At 36.5% G+C, this 25,025-nt stretch overlaps 1 protein-coding gene across 1 annotated transcript in view; it reads right to left on the bottom strand.

The window, feature by feature from the left end:
- Positions 1 to 689: 689 nt before the first annotated feature.
- Positions 690 to 25,025, bottom strand: part of TACR3 (tachykinin receptor 3) — a 75,793-nt gene continuing 51,457 nt past the window's right edge. The window contains exons 4-5 of the mRNA XM_043871233.1: positions 6,446 to 6,642; positions 690 to 4,828 (exon numbers count right to left, since the gene is read on the bottom strand). Coding sequence (XP_043727168.1) covers positions 4,516 to 4,828; positions 6,446 to 6,642 — 510 coding nt within the window. The 3' untranslated portion in view covers positions 690 to 4,515. The remainder of the gene's footprint in view (positions 4,829 to 6,445; positions 6,643 to 25,025) is intronic.

Here is a 25,025-nt window from a genome sequence, read left to right as displayed (position 1 = left end):
TATCTGCTTTACACACGGTGGTGTATTTATGTCAATGCTCTCTCTCAGGTCATGCCCCCTCTCTTTCCCCACTGTGTCTACAAGTCCATTGTCTATCCCCGCCCTCTAGCTATATGCGCTTTTGAGTCTATGTTCCAGTTAATCTGCTCCTGCTTTCTACTCAGAATATTATTCTACAGTTTAATATCTTTGCTCCCCATAGACACTTTTTCTGAACCAAAGTAATTTAGGAAAACTAGACCTTTATGGGGTTTCCTAACTGGCACTAGTGGTAAAGAACTTGCCTGCCAATGCAGGAGACACAGGAGACGTGGGTTCAGTCCCTGAGTTGGGAAGATCCCCTGAAGGAGGAAATGGCAACCCACTTCAGTATTCTTGCCTAAAAAATTTCATGGACAAAGGAACCTGGTGGCCTACAGTCCATGTGCTCACACAGAATCGGACATGAGTGAAGCAACTTAGCAGTAGCACTAGACATTTTATGAGGAAAAATAAGGGAGGAAGCACAAGATAGTGTTGAGGGATGGTTAGGTATGTTTAGATAAGATAGAACTTTCTATAACATATGTTTTGCTAACCAGTAGGAAAATATTGACTGCTTTTATTTTTAATATTATTTTTAATGATTTTAAAGGAAAATAAAAATAAATTAAATCTGTTACATATACCACACATACAAAGGATAATGAATGTATTAAATCTATTAATGCTCAGTATAATTATCACAACTTGAAAATACTTTATTCACTAGCTACAAACCTTATATACATTTATTTCTTATGTACACAGAATTTTTGCCAAGCTATTTACAACAGTTACTATTGGACATTATTCTCCATTCATGGTTGGCCCGAAGTGTCAGCAATAAGTGGTATCTCAGATTGTTACTGGTAAAAGTGTGAGAAATCGCTATAATTCTCCTGCCTTTATATTTGATGGAATAATTTGCCAGACACTAATCAGAAGTTTTCTGATGGAACTCTGCATTGACAAAAATCAAATTCAAATTCTGAGCTAGCTAGCATTGATTTTTCACATGTATTTTGTGCTTCTGAGGTTTGATACAAGCTTCTTGGCATTCTTCTGTGTGCTATGTAAGGATGGAGCTCACTTTGAAGTACCTAGGATCTCTGTTTATAAGAGATTGGCCAGATCTGGAAAAGAATATGAATTTGGCTGCTGGGTCAGAAATGGCATCATCATGAATTTGGAAGACAGAATAATGCAGCGGCATACTGAGCTTGCTAAAAAAATGAAAGCTGTTAGCTTGTATTCTGTAGTAATTGCATTTGCTTTAATTTTTTTCCCATGCTGGTAATTTAAAAAACATTTTGTCCAGATGCAAAATAATGAAAATACAATGTTAGTTATTTTTTGTCTTTAAGAAGAATATTTTAATTGAATCTTTTTTTGATAAATTTTAGAGTGCTCTCAAAATAGTTTGTATTCTGCTGCTGCTGATCTAGGTACAAAAAAATCTGGACTGTTTTGACCATCTGCTGGTATTTCCAGTCAGTGTTTGCCTACAAACAATCAAAAAGATTCACAGTGAACTTGAACATCGGAGAGTAGCGTGAATGTTGGAGGCTAATTCTTCCAAACCCTGACAAATATGAAAATACTGGCACAGCTTTACTTAAAATGACACCTACTAAAGCGGGTTTCCATGTGTTATTCTACAGTTCTCAGCGTGAAGATTCAGACAAAAGGACTAAAATCTTATCTCTTTCATTCTTTCATATTGTACTCATTTATTTTGTTATTATTACTTTTTAAATTTTTGAACTTAAAATATTCTGCTTTATAAGGTCTCGGTTTAAGAGTCATGAGCATTGAATTAATGATGTCAGTTTTCTGTAAAAAGTATTAAGGATACGGTCTGGACCTCAGGTATTTCCACCATGCCAAAAGGATGATCCTTGGCAAGCAAAGCGAAGCAACAACAACAAGAAAACATACAAAACAGCTGATTGGAGCAATATTTTCCCTTAGATGTCCTACGAAATTACATTGAGTTTCTGTAATGCATGAAGGCAGGATTTATGTTTTTCAGATGTATTCATGTGCTTTGGTAATGGCTGATTACATTGAATTTAAGGGCCAAATTTCACATTCTAATCTATAGCTGAATATGGTCCCACGCATGTAGAACATTCATTAATGCTGGTCTCACAATCATTCATAAGTTTAAGAAGAAGAAATGTCTGCTTCAAAATGTTAGGCATTTTCTTGATATTTTCACGTTGTATGATAAGCATTTACATGTTTTGGAATGAACACTTAAACACTATATTCAATGACTAGGGACTAAATAATAATACATAATAATACATTTGCTTACAAGCTTACATGCACACAAGCTTCACATACTTTATTGAGCTGTTTGTGGCAACTCTGTAAGGGCCACTTACTATTTCAGCATTCAATTTTGAATTTAATTCTTTGAAGTTTTTGCATACATTAAACCTATTGTATGTGTCTGCACACTTGCATGTTTATGTATATATGTGTATCTGTTTGTTTATTAGTGTAATTAAAATAAATTTAGCTTAAACACTTATGATAGGAGTGTTTAGACATTTAACACTTTGTAACAATTAGATACTTCTTATGCTGGATCCAAAACAGGGGAGGAAGATTGGAAAATTTAATGTTTTGGCAGTAAACACCATGTATTCTCTTGAAATAATTGCTTTTTATCTTGTTCTTAAGAAAAATGGTCCTATATTGATGGAGGCATAACAATCCAGTCAAGTGTCACAGGTAATTATAGTTGGATAGCTTTAAAAATCTATCTGAATATTTGGAAGGAGAAGTTTGTACTACACAGCCACATTCTCAGAAGGTTACTGCTTTCTTGAGCTAGATTGATGGTATCTCTAATTCAAGAAAAGATGACTTTTGAGCACTGAGGTCTGGAAGATAAATTCCACACTTAATGGTGTACCTTGATTTGTTATAGCTCTCAGAAATGTGTCAGTATATTTTTTTCTTATAGTAAAACAGATTCTTCTTTAGGACCATTAGCTCATTTCTTTCTGGGGGAATTTCTGAGTTATCTAAGCAGATAAAGGAAGGCTCTTTCTGTAGAAATATGTACATTATACTCCTGTTGCCCGGTATTAGTTCACGTGTATCCACATTTTGTCCAGCTTTTTATTCTAACAGTTGATTCCGTTTTCTACATCTTACTTGATTTACCTATAGGTATACTAGTATATTCCATGGAGGAGGGCATGGCAACCCACTCCAATATTCTTGCCTGAAGAATCCCATGGACAGAGAGAGGGGCATGACAGGCTACAGTCCTTAGGATCGCAAAGGTTCGGACATGACTGAAACAACTTAGCATGCACTCAAACAAGCACATATAAGTAGTACATAAACTTTTGTCCTAAGGCTTTGCATTTAAATATATTTTCTGATACCTTCTCCTAGTCCTTACTCTTTTTTTTCTCCCCCCCCCTGTGGGGGAAAGGGAGAGAATAAGGCACTATACAGTTGTTAATACTCACCTTAAGCTTTTTCCTTGGGTTATAGAGGAAAAATACATTTTCCTTTGGAGCTAATAGATGCTCTTGTCTGCTATAATAACTATGAATTAGTATCTTTAATTCTTGCCTAAAAATTGGTAGTCAGTTTCAGAGATAAATGAGATTCTTCCCTTCTTCATTAGAAAGCCTCTTTACTATTATGTAATCTATTTTTTTCTTAAACCTACAAATATTTTTGAAAAATAAAATAAGGAGGATCATAGGGATTTGCTTTGTCATTTTAAAGTTCTATCTTTGACTGTTTCTTAGTTTGGCTCTTTAAAATATATAATAGTCAAAAACTAAATGATTATGTTTTTCTTTTGAAGCCACTTTCCCAGAAAAATAAAGAGAAAAATGTGTGCAGCTGCCTAATAATTTGATCAGGTTTCTTTTTCAATTATATTTCATGGTGAATATCTTTAAATCTCAAAAAATTTTTGTCCTACAAAGTTAATTCTCTTTAGCAAAGATTTTCATTAATTTTTACTCTTAGAGGTAAATTTCCCATAATTTTAGTCGTAAAATAAGTCATATAACTTTTTTTCTTTAATAGCTATAGATGAAAATTTTCATTTTCTATAGATTTTATTTTTATTCACTCACATCATTATATTTTTATGGTTCTTTAATCTTTTGGGGAAATCATATGTTACTTTGGTGTCACAAATATATATTGCAATTTTTCAGTGAGAAAAATGAAACTCTCTATAAATACTTTTCAGAAATATTTTTCTGTTACATACAATTATTAAATTTTTCAAAGAATAAATTTAAAGCCTATTTTATTTTTGAGGGGGCAAATACCTTAATAGTGTCTTTGTTGAACTCAAATGCTACCTTTCTCAGTTGAAACAAGTTGCCTAAAAATTGCCCTTCTTTTTTACAGAGACTATGTAGGACAGGGCTGACAATCAGGAGAGTGTGGACGCTATGGTGTCCATGATGGCCTCACTCTACTCTTTCTGCTCAGGAAATGGATTTAAGAGTATTCATCCACAGAAGTATAGGGTGGGCTTATGAAACTTGAAGTGGTGGAGCCAGATTTGGAATTCTGGCGGGAGCAACCATTGAAGCTTGGGTCTCCTGGAGGCACTCTCTTCTTCCGGCTGGGTTTGGTGTTATCTGCATCACTAGGGTCAAACACCACCGTCATGGATTCCATCCTGGTCACGGTGTACAGGCTGCTTTGCCGAGTCGGGTGAAACCTGGTAGTCTTGAGCTCCAGCTCATCATAGCTAGAAACTTCAATGAAAGGACACCAGCGGAATGCTCTCTTGAAGCCTGCTCGAAATCTGAGGAGAAGCAGGCCACAAGAAGAAAAGGTCATATTTTCAAGTGGAAATTTCCTTCAACTTCTACAGAAAGCTCTGCTTAATGCAATTAAGCCAACTCATTTTTTGAATTTAATTTTCTAGTCTAACTTTTAGAATTTATGCCACAGTATTGGTACTAGTTTTCTAAGTCCTTTTTGTTTGAATTGAATCTTAATTTCCCGTTGATCAAAAGCAAGTCGTCAAAGAGTAAAAGTGCAGTATAAGTAATCAATATGTCAAAGAAGCAGTGTAGGTTTCTTCAATGATTTTATACATTTGCATAAGTGAATTAAGCTTTCTGGGTATGGCTCTGAAAAATGACATATTTTGAAATAGATTCTTACAGTAATAATTACACATTTATAAATTAATCTCATTTAATATTAAAATTAATTGCTCAGCTGGATGTTTTTATCTAATTGTATATGAAAGTGTAAAATCCTTGGCTTTGTAAGCCATTAAATGAAGTTGATTAAAAACATGTGTTCTGCTTTTGGGGTTATTTGAATTGATATATGGCTTGTGCAATTACTGAAAAAAAGTAAGAATTAAATAATACTTTTAAGAAACTTAAGGAATGATGTGGTAGATGTCTAACTGAAAATAGAGCTGAGAATTTAGGTTGAGTAGCTACCTACACGAAGTCCCGTTTCTATTTGGCTACCATATTGGTTTATTAAGGAAATTATTCACCTTATGAAATGTAACGCTTCCCCCTCCATGTGCTGACCTTACAACTAAGGTGTTTTTAATCTGGAAACCATGGTTTACCTTTTTTTCCCAGTCTTAAATTTAATTGTGAATATTTCTCCTTCTCTTTCCAACTTCACTTTAAAACTAGCTTCCCCTCTTCCAGAGGTGGCACCCTGTCTTACTCACTGACCTCATCATACTGGAGGGAGGTTTGGGATTCTTGTCCTTAGTGTTGCTTCTGTTACTCTTATGACACCTTCTATTTTGAAGTATATTTACAAAACATCCTTCTTAAAAGATCACATATGCCATCATCTCTCCATCTGTGCATTTTTACAAAGTGTCTTCATTTCTTTGAGGACTTGAGCACACCACCTCACCTCCTTTAATAATAGGACATTTCTTTTTCTTTGACAAGTAAAATTCTGAAGGATTTGGAGAGAGAATTTGGCCTATATAGAAACCAGCTGTTTAGAACCCCCAAGAGCATTGTTTTGAGGGGGTAACTGTTAAGGTGAGATAATTCGTTAAATAGGAAGGAGTTGGGTTTCCTTGGTGTCTCCGCTGGTAAGAATCCACCAGCAATGCAGGAGACCTGGGTTTGATCCCTGGGTTGGGAAGATACCCTGGAGAAGGGAATGGCTACCCACTCCAGTATTCTGACCTGGAGAATTCCATGGACTGTATAGTCCATGGGGTCGCAAAGAGTCAGATATGACTGAGTGATTTCCACTTTGACTTTTTCACTAGAAAAATACCTAGCTTTGTGTTCCTCTCAGTGAATTTTTCAATTTTCCATTCCTTTTGAATTTTAACTGTGTACCAAGAAGCTTAAACAATATTATATGCTTTCAGTGAAGCCAGAAGTGACAAAGAACTTGCATTTGGTAATCTTATTTTTACCTCTTATTCAGACAGCAGTAGATGATGGGGTTGTACATGGTTGAGCTCATTGCCAGCCAAAAGCTAGCCAGATAGACCTGCTGAATATACTTCCACCTGTTTAGTTGTTGATAGATTGCAGTGAGGATGAAATAAATATGGTAAGGCAGCCAGCAGATGGCAAATGTCACCACAACAATAATCATCATTTTTACAACCTGGAAAGAAAGAAAGAGGTCACTTTTAGCAAATATGGAAGTCGTTATATTAGTTCTAATAGCTTACCACAAATCATATTTTGCTGCCTATACAGTTAAATATATGGCTTGCCTAAGAAATAGTCAGAAAGTTAAAAAATGGCAAGGTAATATCAGGATAGTTACCTAAGTTTCAAGAAAGCATTCTTGTGTCACCTAGTGAATGGGTGGCACTCACTCAAATAGAAATGTATTTTAATTGACTTGAAGAAAATAAGTGTTTATAAAACAACAAAGAGCCTGCGAGCAGAAAGGAGAAAGAGCTAGGATTTGGCTGTGCTAGCCCGCACTATAACAGAGTGAAGACATCATGTCTAGAGAAACTGGCTGTTGAGGGACAGTGCGGGTATGTCAGACTGTAGGGGTTGAGCAAGTTCCTCAGTATTTATTATTGCCTGAGTATAGCTCATGACTATTCAGATTTCTTTACTCTAATACCATGCTCAGTGGGAAACCTTCAGAATGTTAATTTGGTTTCTTTTGTAATCTGATATTGGGAAAGGTTTCTCTTGATAGTGATAAAGGATATTCACATTAGTCTGAGAAAAATATCACTAACTTTAAATTTGTAAGTAGGCAGTTGGCTTATACACCTGGTCTATATATCGACTTCTGTGATTTTTGTCAAGCATGGATTATTTCCTCTCTTTCCACACTTACTACAATATGTTTGAAAGCTCCTGTCAAAGTAGAATGCAATCTCTCCTCCACTAGTCTTTAAATTCCTAAAAGGCGTAGAGAATGTCTTAATTATCTTAATATCCCCAGCATCTAGCACGGTGTCTAGTATATGGCTAGAGATAGATGATTAGATATAAGATGAATGAATAAGGAATGACTGTACAATTTGTAATAGGAAGTTGAGTGAAAGGATGTTTTGTATGTCTCTAAGTAGGATAAAATAGGATAAAATTTGCTAGACTCAAAGTAATCAACACAGTGATTACTGTGATCACAGTGATCAATACAGTGATTAAAGTGCATAGAAAGCCAAGTGAAAGGGAAAAATTAGTAACAACATTCTAGAATAACCTCATTTAATATTCCTCATTTACTCAACCAATCTGTTGAGTAAATTTGTTCATACTTCTTTTGGGAATTTGTAAAAAGTTTAAAATAATGCATATTAAACAAAATAATTTTGAGGTTTACCCATAGTCATATTAGAACACAAATCAGAGAAATTCCTGATGTAAATGACCTATGTAGCATCTTGAAACTATGAAAATACATTATTTAAGTACTGGGTTCATCATTTGATTGCAAGTGGGGATTCAGATGAAAGTTGACAAGGTTAAAAATCATGAGAGACATGATTCTAGAAATAGACAAAGCATGAAATGGATCAGTGTGGAAAGCAAAGCTTTCACAAGGGTCTAATCATGGTAACATCCAGGTATCTGGTATTAGGTGATAAAAATTGGCCATCAGAGCTGAAAATCCAGATCAGTAGCTCATAAAATGTCATCATTGGCCACATCATGGAAAATGTTTTGATTTTTTCCCATGTTTTTTCAATTGCATTTTTTTTCTGAATAACTGTGTTCAGAATTCTGCATTTTATTTCTCTTATTTTTATTTATATATTTGTAGGATACAAGTAAGGGGAATATTTAAACATAATTTATATTTATACAATGCTTCACACATCTAGCAACTTACTAATTGGTTTTCAATTGGACTTTAGGAAGTTAAGGCAAAGACCAAGAGACTTGACCACTGTGATTCATGAAATCTAAGTTAGATTTTTTAAAACCCAGACTCTTAAGTCTGTTTTTATTTTGCTTACAGTTAATAACACTTACTGAATGCCTATTGGGTCTAAAAAAACATAATAGAGAAAGATAATGGGTAGAGAACCAATTCCTTATCCTGAAGAATATTATGATATAATGAAAAATATTGAAATGTAAATTAAAGTACATAGAAATCTGAATATAAACACGTGTAAATAAAGTAAAAAATAATATTTATGAGACTTTGAAAGTGAAAGTCACTCAGTCATGTCGGACTCTTTGCAACCCCATGAACTATACAGTCCATGGAATTCTTCAGACCAAAATACTGGAGTGGGTAGCCTTTCTCTTCTCCAGGTGATATTCAATCCAGGGATTGAACCCAGGTCTCCCATATTGCAGGCAGATTCTTTATCAGCTGAGCCACAAGGGAAGCCCAAGAATATTGCAGTGGGTAGCCTATCCCTTCTTCAGCAGATCTTCCTGACCCAGGAATTGAACTGGGGTCTCCTGCATTGCAAGCAGATTCTTTACGAACTGAGCTATCTTTGCACAATTATCGCTTTTTCTATGACCAGCCTATTCAAAATTGCAATCTGTCCTTCCAGCACTCCCTAAACTCCTTAGCCTGTTCTTTATTTTCAGTTTGTGTCATGTGTATTCTTTACTTTGTGTCTCCTTATGCTAGAATACTAAAACAAAAAAAAGCAAGGATTTTCTGCTTGTCTTATTTACTTACATATTTCAGTCATGTAGACTAGATTTCACACAAAATTGTTGTTCAGAATTTTGAAAAATAAGTTAATTAAACTGAATAAAAAAAGAAAGAAACTAAAAGACAAGTAGTTGGTTAGGTGATGCTCATGATTTTACTCCATCATGAATTACTCGTATCATTTGTCCTCCAACTTTAAGCATATATAATATACAATGAGTTATTTCCATTTCTAGGCAAACAAATTCAAGTAATGTGTATAACTGCAAAGCAATATTATCAATATATTATTTTGGATGCATGAATGCACTGCATTTCATTCTGAATAAATGTTAAGAGCAATAAAAAACATTGACAGTGTGAACATGGTTCAGGCTACTATGTTGAATACAGTATCAGCAGATATACATAACATTGCTTTTATACAGTCTAACGGAAAACTCCCTTTGCATGAAATTGTTTTCCAACAATAGCGGAAGAGCTACAAAGGCTATCAGAATCTTTTAACGTAATTGCCAACCATCAGTGTGGAAGAAGTACAGAAAGAAGGAAAATTAAAGTGCATGTGTAGAAGCAGTATCAGATAAATTATAATTCACACACACATGGCCTTAAGGATTCTGTTGCAAGACATTCAGAAGCTTCTTTGAAGGTTTTTCAGTTGAGTTCAGTTCAGTCACTCAGTCGTGTCTGACTCTTTGCGACCCCATGAATCGCAGCATGCCAGGCCTCCCTGTCCATCACCAATTCCTGGAGTTTACTCAAACTCAAGTTCATCAAGTTGGTGATGTCATCCAACCATTTCATCCTCTGTCATCCCCTTCTTCTGCCCCCAATCCCTCCCAGCATCAGGGTCTTTTCCAATGAGTCAACTCTTCACATGAGGTGGCCAAAGTATTGGAGTTTCAGCTTCAGTATCAGCCCTTCCAATGAACACCCAGGACTGATCTCCTTCAGGATGGACTGGTTGATCTCCTTGCAGTCCAAGGGACTCTCAAGAGTCTTCTCCAACACCACAGTTCAAAAGCATCAATTCTTTGGTGCTCAGCTTTCTTCACAGTCCAACTCTCACATCCATACATGACCACTGGAAAAACCATAGCCCTGACCAGACGGACCTTTGTTGGCAAAATAATGTCTCTGCTTTTTAGTATGCTATCTAGGTTGGTCATAACTTTCCTTTTAAGGAGTAAGCGTCTTTTAATTTCATGGCTGAAGTCACCATCTGCAGTGATTTTGGAGCCCCCAAAAATAAAGTCTGACACTGTTTCCCCATCTATTTCCCATGAAGTGATGGGACCAAATGCCATGATCTTAGTTTTCTGAATGTTGAGCTTTAAGCCAACTTTTTCACTCTCCTCTTTCACTTTCATCAAGAGGCTCTTTAGTTCTTCTTCACTTTCTGCCATAAGGGTGGTGTCATCTGCATATCTGAGGTTATTGATATTTCTCCCAGCAATCTTGATTCCAGCTTGTGCTTCTTCCAGCCCAGCATTTCTCATGATGTACTCTGCATATAAGTTAAAGAAGCAGGGTGACAACATACAGCCTTGACATGCTCCTTTTTCTATTTGGAACCAGTCTGTTGTTCCATGTCCAGTTCTAACTCTTGCTTCCTGACCTGCATATAGGTTTCTCAAGGGCAGGTCAGGTGGTCTGGTATTCCCATCTCTTTCAGAATTTTCCACAGTTTATTGTGATCCATACAGTCAAAGGCTTTGGCATAGTCAATAAAGCAGAAATAGATGTTTTTCTGGAACTCTCTTGCTTTTTTGATGATCCAGCGGATGTTGGCAATTTGATCTCTGGTTCCTCTGCCTTTTCTAAAACCAGCTTGAACATCTGGAAGTTCATGGTTCATGTATTGCTAAAGCCCTGCTTGAAGAATTTTGAGCATTACTTTACTAGCATGTGAGATGAGTACAATTGTGCGGTAGTCTGAGCATTCTTTGACATTGCCTTTCTTTGGGATTGGAATGAAAACTGACCTTTCCCAGTCCTGTGGCCACTGCTGAATTTCCCAAATTTGCTAGCATATTGAGTGGAGCACTTTCACAGCATCATCTTTCAGAATTTGAAATAGCTCAACTGGAATTCCATCACCTCCATTAGCTTTGTTCGTAGTGGTGATTTCTAAGGCCCACTTATTCCAGAATGTCTGGCTCTAGGTGAATGATCACACCATTGTGATTATCTGGGTCGTGAAGATCTTTTTTGTACAGTTCTTCTGTGTATTCTTGCTACTTCTTAATATATTCTGCTTCTGTCAGGTCCATACCAGTTCTGTCCTTTATTGAACCCATCTTTGCATGAAATGTTCCCTTGATATCTCTAATTTTCTTGAAGAGATCTCTAGTCTTTCCCATTCTGTTGTTTCCCTCTATTTCTTTGCATTCATCTCTGAGGAAGGCTTTCTTATCTCTCCTTGCTATTCTTTGGAACTCTGCATTTAAATAGGAATATATTTCCTTTTCTCCTTTGCTTTTCACTTCTCTTCTTCTCACAGCTATTTGTAAGGCCTCCTCAGACAACCAATTTGCCTTTTTGCATTTCTTTTCCATGGGGATGGTCTTGATCCCTGTCTCCTATACAGTGTCATGAACCTCCATCCATAGTTCATCAGGTTCTCTGTCTATCAGATCTAGTCCCTTAAATCTATTTCTCACTTCCACTGTATAATCATAAGGGATTTGATTTAGGTCATACCTGAATGGTCTAGTGGTTTTCCCTACTTTCTTCAGTTTAAGTCTGAATTTGGCAATAAAGAGTTCACGATCTGAACAACAATCAGCTCCTGGTCTTGTTTTTGCTGACTGTATAGAGCTTCTCCATCTTTCGCTGCAAAGAGTATAATCAATCTGATTTCGGTGTTGACCATCTGATGATGTCCATGTGTAGAGTCTTCTCTTGTGTTGTTGGAAAAGGGTGTTTGCTATGAGCAGTGCGTTCTCTTGGCAAAACTCTGTGAGTCTTTGCCCTGCTTCATTCTGTACTCCAAGGCCAAATTTCCTTGTTACTCCAGTTTTTTCTTGACTTTCTACTTTTACATTCCAGTTCCCTATAATGAAAAGGACATCTTTTTTGGGTGTTAGTTCTAAAAGGTCTTGTAGGTCTTCATAGAGCTGTTCAGCTTCTTCAGTGTTACTGGTTGGGGCATAGGCTTGGATTACCGTGATATTGAATGGTTTGCCTTGGAAACAAACGGAGATCATTCTGTCGTTTTTGAGATTGCATCCAAGTACTGCATTTTGGACTCTTTTGTTGACCATGATGGCTACTCCATTTCTTCTAAGGGATTCCTGCCCACAGTAGTAGATATAATGGTCATCTGAGTTAAATTCACGCATTCCAGTCCATTTTAGTTTGCTGATTCCTGGAATGTCAACATTCACTAATTTTTAGGAAAAATCTAAAAGAATCCAAGAGAATGGATCTTTTACAGTGAAACAACTGCTATATTTTATTTACTGCTATACAATGTTTTAATCATTACTATGGGTCTCTGCTCATAAAATTTTGTGAAATTATTTCAGATATCAAACTTTCAGGCTCCCAGGTTTGATATAAATGCAAAAGTAGTCTCTCTGGTGGACAGAATTATTTTGCTTTATGAAATACTGAAAATATGAAATTGTAACCATCCTCCTCATAAAAAGGTGAGGGAAAGAGCACTTTGAAGCACAAACCTTGAGCAATGATAGATGTGTAATTGCTCAGATCCCCCCATGTCTCATGGCTGGATAATGGCACTAGCTCAGATAGGCTCTAAATGCTATTCAGGAAAGTTGGTAGACTTGGTATGTTTTAGGCAAGATAAGAGACTGGGATGGAGATTATTCAAATCTCTCACCATGTCTTAACAAATTTCATTGTGACTTGAATCAAAGATGGATTGGTGTTGGATATTTCTTGAAGCTGAAAGACACATCCAGCTTCTGAGGCAATGGGATTTATTTTCCATGGCAACATGGACACTTGCGGCCACCCTGTCCTTGGTACAGGCACTTACTAGCAGAAGAAGAAGGGAGGTGGGACAAGTGAAGTAGCTCTTGTAACAACACTGCCCCTCTTTAATAGTTTAGAATCCACTTTACTCACATAGGCAGGATTGAATGCATATCAAAAGTTAGTGAGAATAAGCTTTGGGCACCTTTTATTCATGTATCTAAGGGAAAAATATTCTTTGATTTTCATATCTTGTGCAGGCTAGAGTGGAATGCCTGCAGCTGTTCTTATCTATCATATTAAATTAATGCAGGATGGATGATTTTGAGGTTTTTAGTTGTAAAAGAAAAATGGATCAGTCTAGGAGATTAAATGAAATATTGCCAACCTCAAAAAAATCTGGGAATTATACTCTTCAAGGAAGAATTTATTCTTTGTAAATGTCTGCATTGGAAATGGTCAACTTGTAGTGAGAAGAAACATCCTGTTTTGATTAAAATCTCAGGGCATGTTTTAAAGAACCATCCCATGGACTATACCCTACTAGTTCTCTGTAACTTTTGTCTGCACAAATGTCCTTAAATGACAAATATATCTCTTTAGGTCAAAATTATACACTTGCTTATTCTAGCTTCATATTAGCAAATTAAAATAATATTCTCAAGAATAATATATGGAAAAAATTAATCACAAACATCAAAATATAAAGTACTGTGTCTTGGATTATTTAGGTGGGCTTTTTTGTTGCTTCAGTTTCAAAGAACACATTTAAAAATGTCAGTACCAAGTGCGAAAATAAAACTAAGTAGTAACACTTGTGAAAAAAGTTGAGGGTATTTTCAACTCAAAAAGTTGAGTTGAATTTTCCCAATAATTTCAGAATTAAATGAGAATATTGTGTTAGTGTCATCCAAGAAATTTGACACTGTTGCTCATAATTAGGCTCATAACATTATGCAAGTTAAAGTGTACAACATGATGATTTGATACATGTACCTATTGTGAGATGATTATTAACACCATCATCACCTCACACAGTTACTTGTGTGTGTGTGTGTATATGCGTGCTTGTTGAGAACATTTAATATCTACTCTGGTATAACACCTATGAGGCATCCCCAGTGGCTTGTGAACTGGCTTCCTGATGGGATCCATGATGGGTTAGTAGGATCTGAATCCCTTTGACATGTTCAGTTTGGAGCCCTGCCTACTGCTCTCCCAGCTTTCTGCATCCCCTAGTTGTGCAGATCTCCACAGTCCTCTGGATAGAGGGAGACAGAGATGGGCTCTTTGGCAGGGCTCCACACATCTGAGGAAGCTGGGAACTCATCCCTTTTGTCACCACCACCCCATCCCTGAGGGAAAACTCACAGCTGAGAAGACCCTCTTGGTACCAAGTTGTGCCACCATGGGGAGGACGTGATGTGTACGAAGTCAGTTTGTTCCTCTCATTCTTTCCAGGGCATCCAATCTCAGAGTTTTTTTTTGTACTGCAACTTCTCTGTTGGAATCCTGGACTTCCACAAAGGTTCTCTGATCCATGGGTGACCATCTAAATCAGTTTTTTCAAGGGACTCCAGGTTCACAGCTAAGGGCCACTCCAGGGTTCATGGAGTGAACAGGGTTCAAGGTCTGTATGTTTATTATCTGACTCCTGTGGGCAAGACTCTTCCCAGGTATGGTGCTGGTGACACAACCAAAGCCAGATGGGGATGTGGCCAAGTCCTCTGAGGTGTGGACTTGTTTCTGCATCCATAGCTGAGACCATGGTAGGTAAGCCATCCTCCAGGGTGCAGGTCTATCTTAAAGTGATTCTCCGCATTTTTCCACTGCACTGTGGTTTGTCTCCTACCTGGATTCTCCAGATACCAGAAAGGCACTATTGTTTATGGATAGATTTCAAATTGTTGTTGTTGAGGTGGGTATGATGAGGGACATCTTATTTGGCCATCTTGCGGATGTCATTCCCCCGAATTCATTTGTTGAAGTCCTAATCCTCAGTACCTCAGCGTGTGACTGTAGGTGGAGACAGCTCTTTAAAGAGATAATTAAGGTAAAATAAGGTCATGAGGGTGGGACCTAAACCAATATAACTCGTGTTCTAAAAGGAAAAGGCAATTAGAATACAGACACACAGAAGGAAGACCTCTGTGAAGACAGAAGGTTACAGCCATCTGCAAGCATGGCTGACACCTCTTAGAAAAACCACTCTTGATGATACTTGAACTTATACTTCTAGCCCCCTGAATTGTGAGAAAATGTTTCTGTTGTTTAAAATAGCAGTCTATGTTATTTTGTATGGCAACCTGAGCAGATGAATACCACGTTTGAAATGCCGAGGACAGTTTAATATGTATGGCTTCATTCCAGCAAAGTAGGAGGCAAAATACTATACATTTTCCCAGTGAAAATAGAGATTTCCAGAGAGATTCTGATTGCCTGAGAATTGCTTTCAGGGAAGTAAAGGACAGACTAGGATCTTCATTTCCATCAGCTGAGCCTCTCTTAGGTTATATATGGCCTTCCTCACAAGGGCTGTTTTCCATGATAAATCCTTTGCAACAGAAATGACAAGCACACAGAAGACTTACTTGCTGGGCAGGGTGATAGATTCTTCGTGGTTGTTATATAAATCAAAAATCCAACTGAATCTATCACTTGAGCTTAGACTGAAGAGTGGTTCCTTTGTTTAAGGCAAAAGGCTTCTTTGTTATTATACTTAGATATTCTCTTCTGAAGGAGCAGATCTGGCTTGTTAGTATTTAGAGGAAAATAATTAAAATAGAAAATAGCCATAAAAAATTCTGTGGTTTATGAAACAATAGAAGTAGATCTATTTGCCAATATTTTAGCTATTCAATTAAACAAGACCAATTTCAACAGGGATTAACAAAAAACAAGTTGTCACATATTATGAATATTGTGGCCAAGTCATATTTTTGAGGTTTCTTTTATGGTAGAATAGGGAAGAATGTTAAAATATGGTTTAAAATGTGGTTTACTTTAAAGGCATACATCTAGAAAATAACACAAAAATGTAATGAAATTAAAAGTGTGTGCGTGCTCGGTCGTGTCCAACTCTTTGAGGTCCCATGGACTGTAGACTGCCGTGCTTTTTCTGTCCATAGAATTTCCCAGGCAAGAATACTGCAGAGGGTTGCCATTTCCAGTTCCAGTTAAGGTTTAGGATCTTTTGACATACAGAAGGGGAGAGAGTCAAGAAAATTTCTGCCTCAATTACCCTTCTATGGAAGAGGGTTTAAGAGAGGAAAGAGCTGAAATCAACTGCCAGGTCACCTCATCTTTCTGTGTTGTAGAAGTTGCAAGGAGAGATCTGTTTTCTTGAGAATGGGCCTGGCCAGAAAAAGGACTAGGCTGACATCATTTGCCAAAATAACAGATTTCATGTCTTGTTATGTGTTGACATAGTTTGGGGGGGGGTGTTAAAAAATATTATTAATATGTTATTATTAGTATATTGTGGTCCAAAATGTTGAGCCAGCCAGTGTCTTTTGCAGTTGGCTTTTTATCTTGAAGGTGTGCATACTTTGCTTTTTTTTGAAACAGTGTAAATCTGGAATATTTGAGATTACTCTTTTCTATATTTCTGTAGAAAATAAGATCAGTCATCGAAAATTAATGTTTTCTCTACAGTATGACCCACTAAAAAGCATGATTTGTAAACGATGCTGTCCTTGTTTGTAGTTACCTTGAAATAAATCTGCATGATTTGCATATGCTTACCCCTGGAAAGTCCCAATCCAGTTTCTTTCCCTGTAAAAATTTCTACCGAACCTTTGGGAGAGTACCTCAAGCTCACTCTTGGAGTAGCTCCCCTCATATTTCTTCATGCAGGTAGGGTTTAGATACTTCCTAATTAGACCTAGTGGGCTTCCGAGGTGGCACTAGTGGTACAAAACCCATCTGCCAATGCAGGAGGTGTAAGAGAGGCAGGTTCGATCCCTGGGTCAGGAAGATCCCTTGAGGAGGACGTGGCAACCCACTCCAATATTCTTATCTGGAGAATCCCATGGACAGAGGAGCCTGGTGGGCTACAGTCCATAGGGTTGCAAAGAGTTGGACATGACTGAAGTGACTTAGCGCCTATACACGCAGTTAATCCTAGCATATTATATCTTATAACACAGATACATATTATAGTCAAGCCTGTTTCTACTTCCTTCTCTCTGGATATGGGCATGTGCATTATTAATCTTTGTGTCTCCAAAACTTAACATAGTTCTTGGCATTCAATAAATACCTATTGATTGAGGATATCTTAACTTTATTGTCCATGTTATGAAAATTTTGATTGCAAGAAATATCATTTATCTTTTTCTTACCAGTGTTTTGCCCTATCATGCACATAATAAGAATTCAAAAATAATATTTAAGTAAACAAAAGCAAAAATTATTCCAAATGTTTTAAACTTAATTAAAATCATTATTATTGCCCTTGGTCTTTATATTTAGCTGGATGTTTGGAAAGAACAGTTATATGAACCATGTAAAGGTATAACCTTAAGAAAGAAGTTCAGTTATCTTTGTTTACTTAATCAATTATATCCTCAAATTACAATTGTTCTACAATAATGCCACTTTTCTAGAGAAACCAAGGCCCTAGCTCTAGAGATACAGTGCTAAATTAAAAAGAAAATATATTTTATGTTTTCACAACACTTACATTACACTAAAGAGGTAGTCATTAAATAATAAATAGACAAATAAATATTGTTCTCTATAAATGTGAATATCCGAATTTCAGAAAAAACAGGAACTGGGTATAAAAAGTTTAAATATTGTTCTCTATAAATGTGAATATCCGAATTTCAGAAAAAACAGGAACTGGGGACAAATATGTATAAAACTACAAATTATGATGAATTCTATAGAGAAAAAGAATGTCTAGGTTATAGAATACAATGGAAACTCTATTTGAGGAAGTAATATGTCAGCTGGAATCCAGATGTACAGAGAGAAGAATCAAAGACACGTCAGTCTATGTCCTGATAACAGTGTGAATGGAGACTGAGATATGGAGGAAAGGGCAGCTGAAAGCAAGCATCGTTGGAACATAGTATGGGAATAGTTCAGTTGCATAGAATTAGGATGACAATAAATGTTCATCGTAGCACTGTTTATAATAGCCAGGACATGGAAGCAACCTAGATGCCCATCAGCAGATGAATGGATAAGGAAGCTGTGGTACATATACACCATGGAATATTACTCAGCCATTAAAAAGAATTCATTTGAATCAGTCCTAATGAGATGGGTGAAACTGGAGCCCATTATACAGAGTGAAGTAAGCCAGAAAGATAAAGAACATTACAGCATACTAACACATATATATGGAATTTAGAAAGATGGTAACGATAACCCTATATGCAAAACAGAAAAAGAGACACAGAAATACAGAACAGACTTTTGAACTCTGTGGGAGAAGGTGAGGGTGGGATGTTTCGAAAGAACAGCATGTATATTATCTATAGTGAAACAGATCACCAGCCCAGGTGGGATGCATGAGACAAGTGCTTCGGCCTGGTGTACTGGGAAGACCCAGAGGAATCGGGTGGAGAGGGAGGTGGGAGGGGGGATCAGGATGGGGAATGCGTGTAACTCTGTGGCTGATTCATATCAATGTATGACAAAACCCACTGAAATGTTGAGAAGTAATTAGCCTCCAACTAATTTAAAAAAAAATGGTAAGATTTGCAAAATTTTGCAGGACCCCTTAGAGTTCGCAATTTTGGAGTTTGCAATTTTTAAAATCTATTTTCTTAAATATATTGGAGAACCACTATAAAGCTAAGCAGATTGCAAGGGTTAATTTAGAATGAAAAAACATCATTTTTTTACAGCATGATGACTAGTGTTAATAATACTGTATTGTATATTTAAAAGTTGCTAGGAGAGCAGGATCTTTGAGGTTCCCATAATAAGAAAAAATTATATGTACCAATGGACTTATTGTGGTATCATATAGTAATATATACAAATATCAAATCTTTATGTTGTATGCCTGAAACTAATATAATGTTATATTATGAATTAGATCTCAATAAAAATTCTTGGATGCTGAATAGAGAATAAATCTGAAGAGAACAGGTGTAGATCTGGGGAAATGAGTTGGAGAGGCTGTTGTAGTGGACCTAGTGGCTTTGTAGTGATAGTATCTTGGAGAGTTATTTCAGTGGAAGTAGAGAGAAGCACAGAGATGGGAGATATTTTTAGGGAGGAGGATCAAGAGGATTTAGTGATGCATTAGGTGACAGTGAGAGGGAAAAGGAAGTTTCAGGAATGACTCTTTTCAGATTTAACATCTGGGTGAATGGAAGTAACAAGTACTAATACTTGGATTACTGCAGGAAGACTCTCCATTATGCCAGATATGAAGACAAACTCAAAGATCAGTTTTGTATATTATAATTTAAAAACGCCTCAGAAATAACAAAAGCAAGGACATCAATTACACAGCTGATTATTGTATAAACTTAGAGCTAATGGAGGAAGAACTGACTTGGAATAGACACATCAGAGTCAGTGATCTACAGATGATATTTAGTGTCATGGAAATGAATGAGTATAGGAATGAATATAGAAATAGAGTAATGAATATATTCTATATAATTGGTTCTTTTTCTATGGAAAACTCTAATATAGCTTTAATATACTTCACAATTCCCTATTATATATTCAATATTTTTGGCAGTTCTAGAAGTAGTCCAATTTCTGAGCACTTTCATTTTTATATAAAAATATATTTGATCTAGGGGAGAATACATTTTTTTCTGATCATCTATTCTATTCCGCATCAGTAGCTGATGCTGTTTAGTTACTGGCATTATGGCATTGCTTCATACTTTGTTAATCCATTGATTCTGTAAATGTTAATTGAGCATTATATATATATGTGTGTGTGTGTATATATACATATATGTATATGGTATTGGCTCAAACAATTAGGAAGCCTGAGAAGTTCCACAACTTGCCATCTGCAAGGTGGAGACCCAAGAAGGCTGGTGGGGAATATTGATATAGCAACTCAAGTAGTCAGACAGAGAACAAATTCAACCTTCTTCTGCTTTTTAGTTGTATTCAGGCTCAACATGATGTCCACCTATCAGATGGGGAGGACCATCTGCTTTACTTAGTCTACCAATTCAAATGCTAATCTCTTCTGGAAATATCCTCATAGACACACCTAGAAATAATATTTAACCGACTCTCTGGGTACCCAGTGTCCCAGTCAAACTGACACATAAAATTAACCATTACAATAGCATAGGCTTTCTTATGCCATTGAATTGAATTTTAGTATATTACTAATCAGTTCAGTTCAGTTGCTCAGTCTTGTCTAACTCTTTGTGACCCCATGGACTGCAGCATGCCAGGCTTCCCTGTCCATCACCAATTCCCAGAGCTTACTCAAACTCATGTCCATCACATCGGTGATGCCATCCAACCATCTCATCTTCTGTCATCACCTTGTCCTCCCATCTTTGATCTTTCCCAGTATCAGGGTCTTTCCCAATTAGTCAGTTCTTCATATCAGGTGGCCAAAGTATTGGAGCTTCAGCTTCAGCATCAGTCCTTCCAATGAATATTCAGAACTGATTTCCTTTAGGATGGACTGGTTGACCTCCTTGCAGTCCAAGGGACCCTCAAGAGTCTTCTTCAACACCACATTTCAAAAGCATCAATTCTTCGGTGCTCAGCTTTCGTTGTATTCCAACTCTCACATCCATACATGACTACTGGAAAAACCATAGCTTTGACTAGACGGACCTTTGTTGACAAAGTAATGTCTCTGCTTTTTAATATGCTGCCTAGGTTGGTCATAGCTTTTCTTCCAAGGAGCAAGCGTCTTTTAATTTCATGGCTGCAGCCACCATCTTCAGTGATTTTGGAGCCCCCCAAAAATAAAGTCTGCCACTGTTTTCACTGTTTCTGCATCTATTTGCCATGAAGTGATGGGACTGGATGTCATGATCTTAGTTTTCTGAATGTTGAGTTTTAAGCCAACTTTTTCACTCTCCTCTCTCACTTTTTATCAAGAAGCTCTTTAGTCCTTCTTCACTTTCTGCATAAGAGTGGTGTCATCTGCATAACTGAAGTTATTGATATTTCTCCTGGCAATCTTGATTCCACCTTGTGCTTCATTCAGCCTGGGATTTCACATGATGTACTCTGCATGTAAGTTAAAGAAGCAGGGTGACAGTATACAGCTTTGACGTACTCCTTTCCCGATTTGGAACCAGTCTGTTGTTCCATGTCCAGTTCTAACTGTTGCTCCTTGACCTGCATACAGATTTCTCAGGAGGCAGGTCAGGTTGTCTGGTATTCCCATCTTTTTAAGGATTTTCCATAGTTTGTTTTGATTCACACAGTCAAAGGCTTTGGCATAGTCAATAAAGCAGAAGTAGATGTTTTTCTGGAACTCTCTTGCTTTTTCAATGATCCAGTGGATGTTGGCAATTTGATCTCTGGTTCTTCTGCCTTTTCTAAATCCAGCTTGAATATCTGCAAGGTCACAGTTCATGTACTGTTGAAGCCTGGCTTGCAGAATTTTGAGCATTACTTTGCTAGCGTGTGAGATGAGTGCAATTGTGTGGTAGTTTGAACATTCTTTGGCACTGTCTTTCTTTGGGACTGGAATGAAAACTGACCTTTTCCAGTCCTGTGGCTGTAAGATAGATATTTGTCTGCATTGCTCATTGCATTCTATTTCAGTGGTGGCTAGAGAAACTATTTCCATACAGAAACTTACTTTTATAACATGTGATTGTTGTCAGTGCAGATTTATTTATACCCTAAGGTAAATATAAGTCAAAAATACACATTCTAGAAGCTTGTACTTTCTTCCCTTAATAGAAGCAATGGTAAAAAAGAAAGAACTTGCTTTTATATTTTTAAAGTTTTGCAATGTTGTGTTGGTTTCTGATTGCAAATCAAAACTTCAATGAGGTATCAGCTCACAGCAGTCAGAATGGCCATCATCAAAAAATCTACAAACAATAGATGCTGGAGAGGATGTGGAGAAATGGGAACCCCGATGCACTGTTGGTGGGAATGTAAACTGATATAGCCCTTACAGAGAAGATTATGGAAATTCCTCAAAAAACTAGAACTTGCTTTTTATGGAAAGGAGTGACTCAGAAAAGAATAACAATATGTAGGTACATTTATTTTTATAAGACTGTTTAAGAAAGATGATGATAGATAGATAAATAAATAAATGATAAATAAAACCTCAAAAAGTAAAAGTAAGGGACAAACAGTTGCTTCCTGAAGTAGAAGGGAAACTAAAATTTGTTGAGGTCCCTTTATGTGCAAGGTACTCTGCTTGCATTGTATGCATTATATGCTCATTTTAATTAATGTTATTGGTATATAGCTAGCCGTGTTTTAATTAAAGTGAAATGTCTAGTAGGTACAAATTTATTTTCTAATAGGGAGTGTTGTCAAGGAGTTGCAGAGGCTGATTCTGGAGGTAAAGGTAAATAGAACATTTTTCTGTACATGAAATTCTATTCAAGTGAGTGACTCCACATTGCTAAGCTAGACCTCTCTTCTAACCTGTTATTTTTTGCCTTGTGATCCTTAGATGTTTTGGAAATCTGTTTGTGTTTTGATGTAGTTCTTCACTTTTCCATGGTAACGTCTTTCAACAACTGGAGTTTTCAATTTAAAAATGATACATGTAATCTCCTTATTTTCCTGCCATAATTAAGAGATCTTATCTTTTCTGTTTTAGTCCATGAAGTAAACTTAATCTAGGTACTCTGGTTCTTTGTCTTGTTTCTAGCAGGTAGATTCCTCAAGGTTTGTTTTGTTTCCTTTTTGTAAGTCCAGGCTCTATCACTCTTTGCCTGTAAAGACAAACTGAAAGTGTTCTTTTCAGGACAGTAAATCTGGACATCATAGAAGGAGCACAGGCTTCTCTCCTGTTGGACAGCTATGTGTCCTCAGAGGACGGAGCGATCTGCCCTCTGTGTCCCTAGTGGGTGCATTAGCCCTTTCACAGTCTCAGGAATAATGAGGGTGTTGTGTAAAACCCTCTACTCTTCTCCCCTGATTGCAGCACCCACTTGGCTTAACACACTCCTCTGAGCTCGGCCCACTGTCCTATCACAGTTTCTATTTCACTCAGGAGATCTAGCAAGTGGCAGATGAGAAGGTAGAGTTCAGGCCACCATCTTCCCCAACAGATAATCTGTTGGAATATCTCAAAGACATCTCAAATTTTAAGTATTAAAAAAGCTCCCTTCATTCTCCACTCCCCCTCCACCCCACCTCCAAAGCCGTTTCTGTGAACTTCCCCATGTTAATAAGCGGCACCACACCCATCTAGACACTTAGAAGTCAAGCTTGTTCCTTTGCATCCGCTCATTTTCACTGCCCCTTTCAATATCTAGGCAAATCCTATAGGCCATGTCACCAAAATATCTCAGCCTTTTTGTTTTAGCTCTATTACTATAACCTCTGACAAAAATCATTATCTTTCTCCTGGACAAATGCAATAACCACCAAATTGGATTTTACTGAAAGCGTGAACTTTTGCTTCAATCTGAAGCAGACTTTGAAGTCTGCATTGCACAGTCGTGTACAGCAGGGTCAAGAGCACTGGATTCAAATACTTTAATTTAAATCTAGGCCCTGATTGTAAATAGCTATGTAAAATTGGGTAAATGACTTAAATCTTTCTGAACATCAATAATCTTGTTAGTAAAGAAGAGATAAGAACACTCATCACACAGGAGATTGTGAGGATTAAGTGGAAATGAGACTGCCAGCCTCATAAAATACTCAGGGCATGCTGAGGTATTCATTTTTACTTCATTCCCAAGAACTGACTAACTTATAAGCATATTTTAAAGTTATTGGTACTATGGCCCAAACAGATTATGAATTTTATAAAGGCAAAGGCGGTGGGCTGGGGGACAAGAGGTAAAGTGAAGATTGGGTACTGAAGAACCCAGGTCTTTGGCTTAACTTTGTGACAGAAGGTATACAGACAGTAGGAGTTTTAAAAAAGCTCTTTTTAACAATCATAACTCCTGCTCTCTGTGTTTATATGATTGTGACTAGAGTAGCGATATGTAGAGATGGCATCAAATCCATGTTTTTCATTATAGCTTAAGACATAACAAGCTCAGTCATTTTATAGTTACAATGGCCTTGTCACTTCTTCAATACAGCATATTTCTATAAAAGAGCAAGATAACTGATATTCCTTGAAAAGCTTTTCTATAAGAAAAATGATTAAGATTTTTGTAAGAGGGGGAAAAAAGAAAAATAAATATTCTCTTCTTGATATATATTTTAGTTTTATACTAGATAATTAGCAAATGGAAATTTATTTAATAAAATATTAATTTAACAATGAAAAAACCATAAATTTTTTTGCACTTTATTTTTTTTAAATTTTTTTAGAGTATTACTATGTTATTTATTTTTTTCCCATTTATTTTTATTAGTTGGAGGCTAATTACTTTACAATATTGTAGTGGTTTTTGTCATACAATGACATGAATCACCCATGGATTTACATGTCATAAATATTTTTAAAAGTTAAAAATACTTAGACTCACCTGGCCATTTATTTATTATCTATAATATTTATAGCATAAAATTAACCCAAGGCATATAATCTCAGTATCTTTTTATTGGTAGTTAAGATTTCAATTTGTTTGCAAAGTTTATCTGACAAAAATAAAAATTAATGTCTATATATTTATTCTTTTAGACACATGAATAATTTCCAGAAAAGATAAATGTCCTCTATTCTAACAATTCCAGAAATATATTTTAAAACATCAAATTTAAGTCCTCATTATATGACAGGAAAATTGGGGATGTTCCAGAAAATTAGCTTCTTATTCCTTGACTGCTCCTGCAATGTGCAGGACAAAACTATGAACAGTTAATTAGGTGAAAAACAGTTG

Source organism: Cervus elaphus, chromosome 17, assembly GCF_910594005.1.
Source record: "Cervus elaphus chromosome 17, mCerEla1.1, whole genome shotgun sequence".
Classification (NCBI taxonomy): Eukaryota; Metazoa; Chordata; class Mammalia; order Artiodactyla; family Cervidae; genus Cervus; species Cervus elaphus.
Note: the sequence above shows the minus strand (reverse complement) of the source record. Positions and strands in the feature narration are given on the sequence as shown.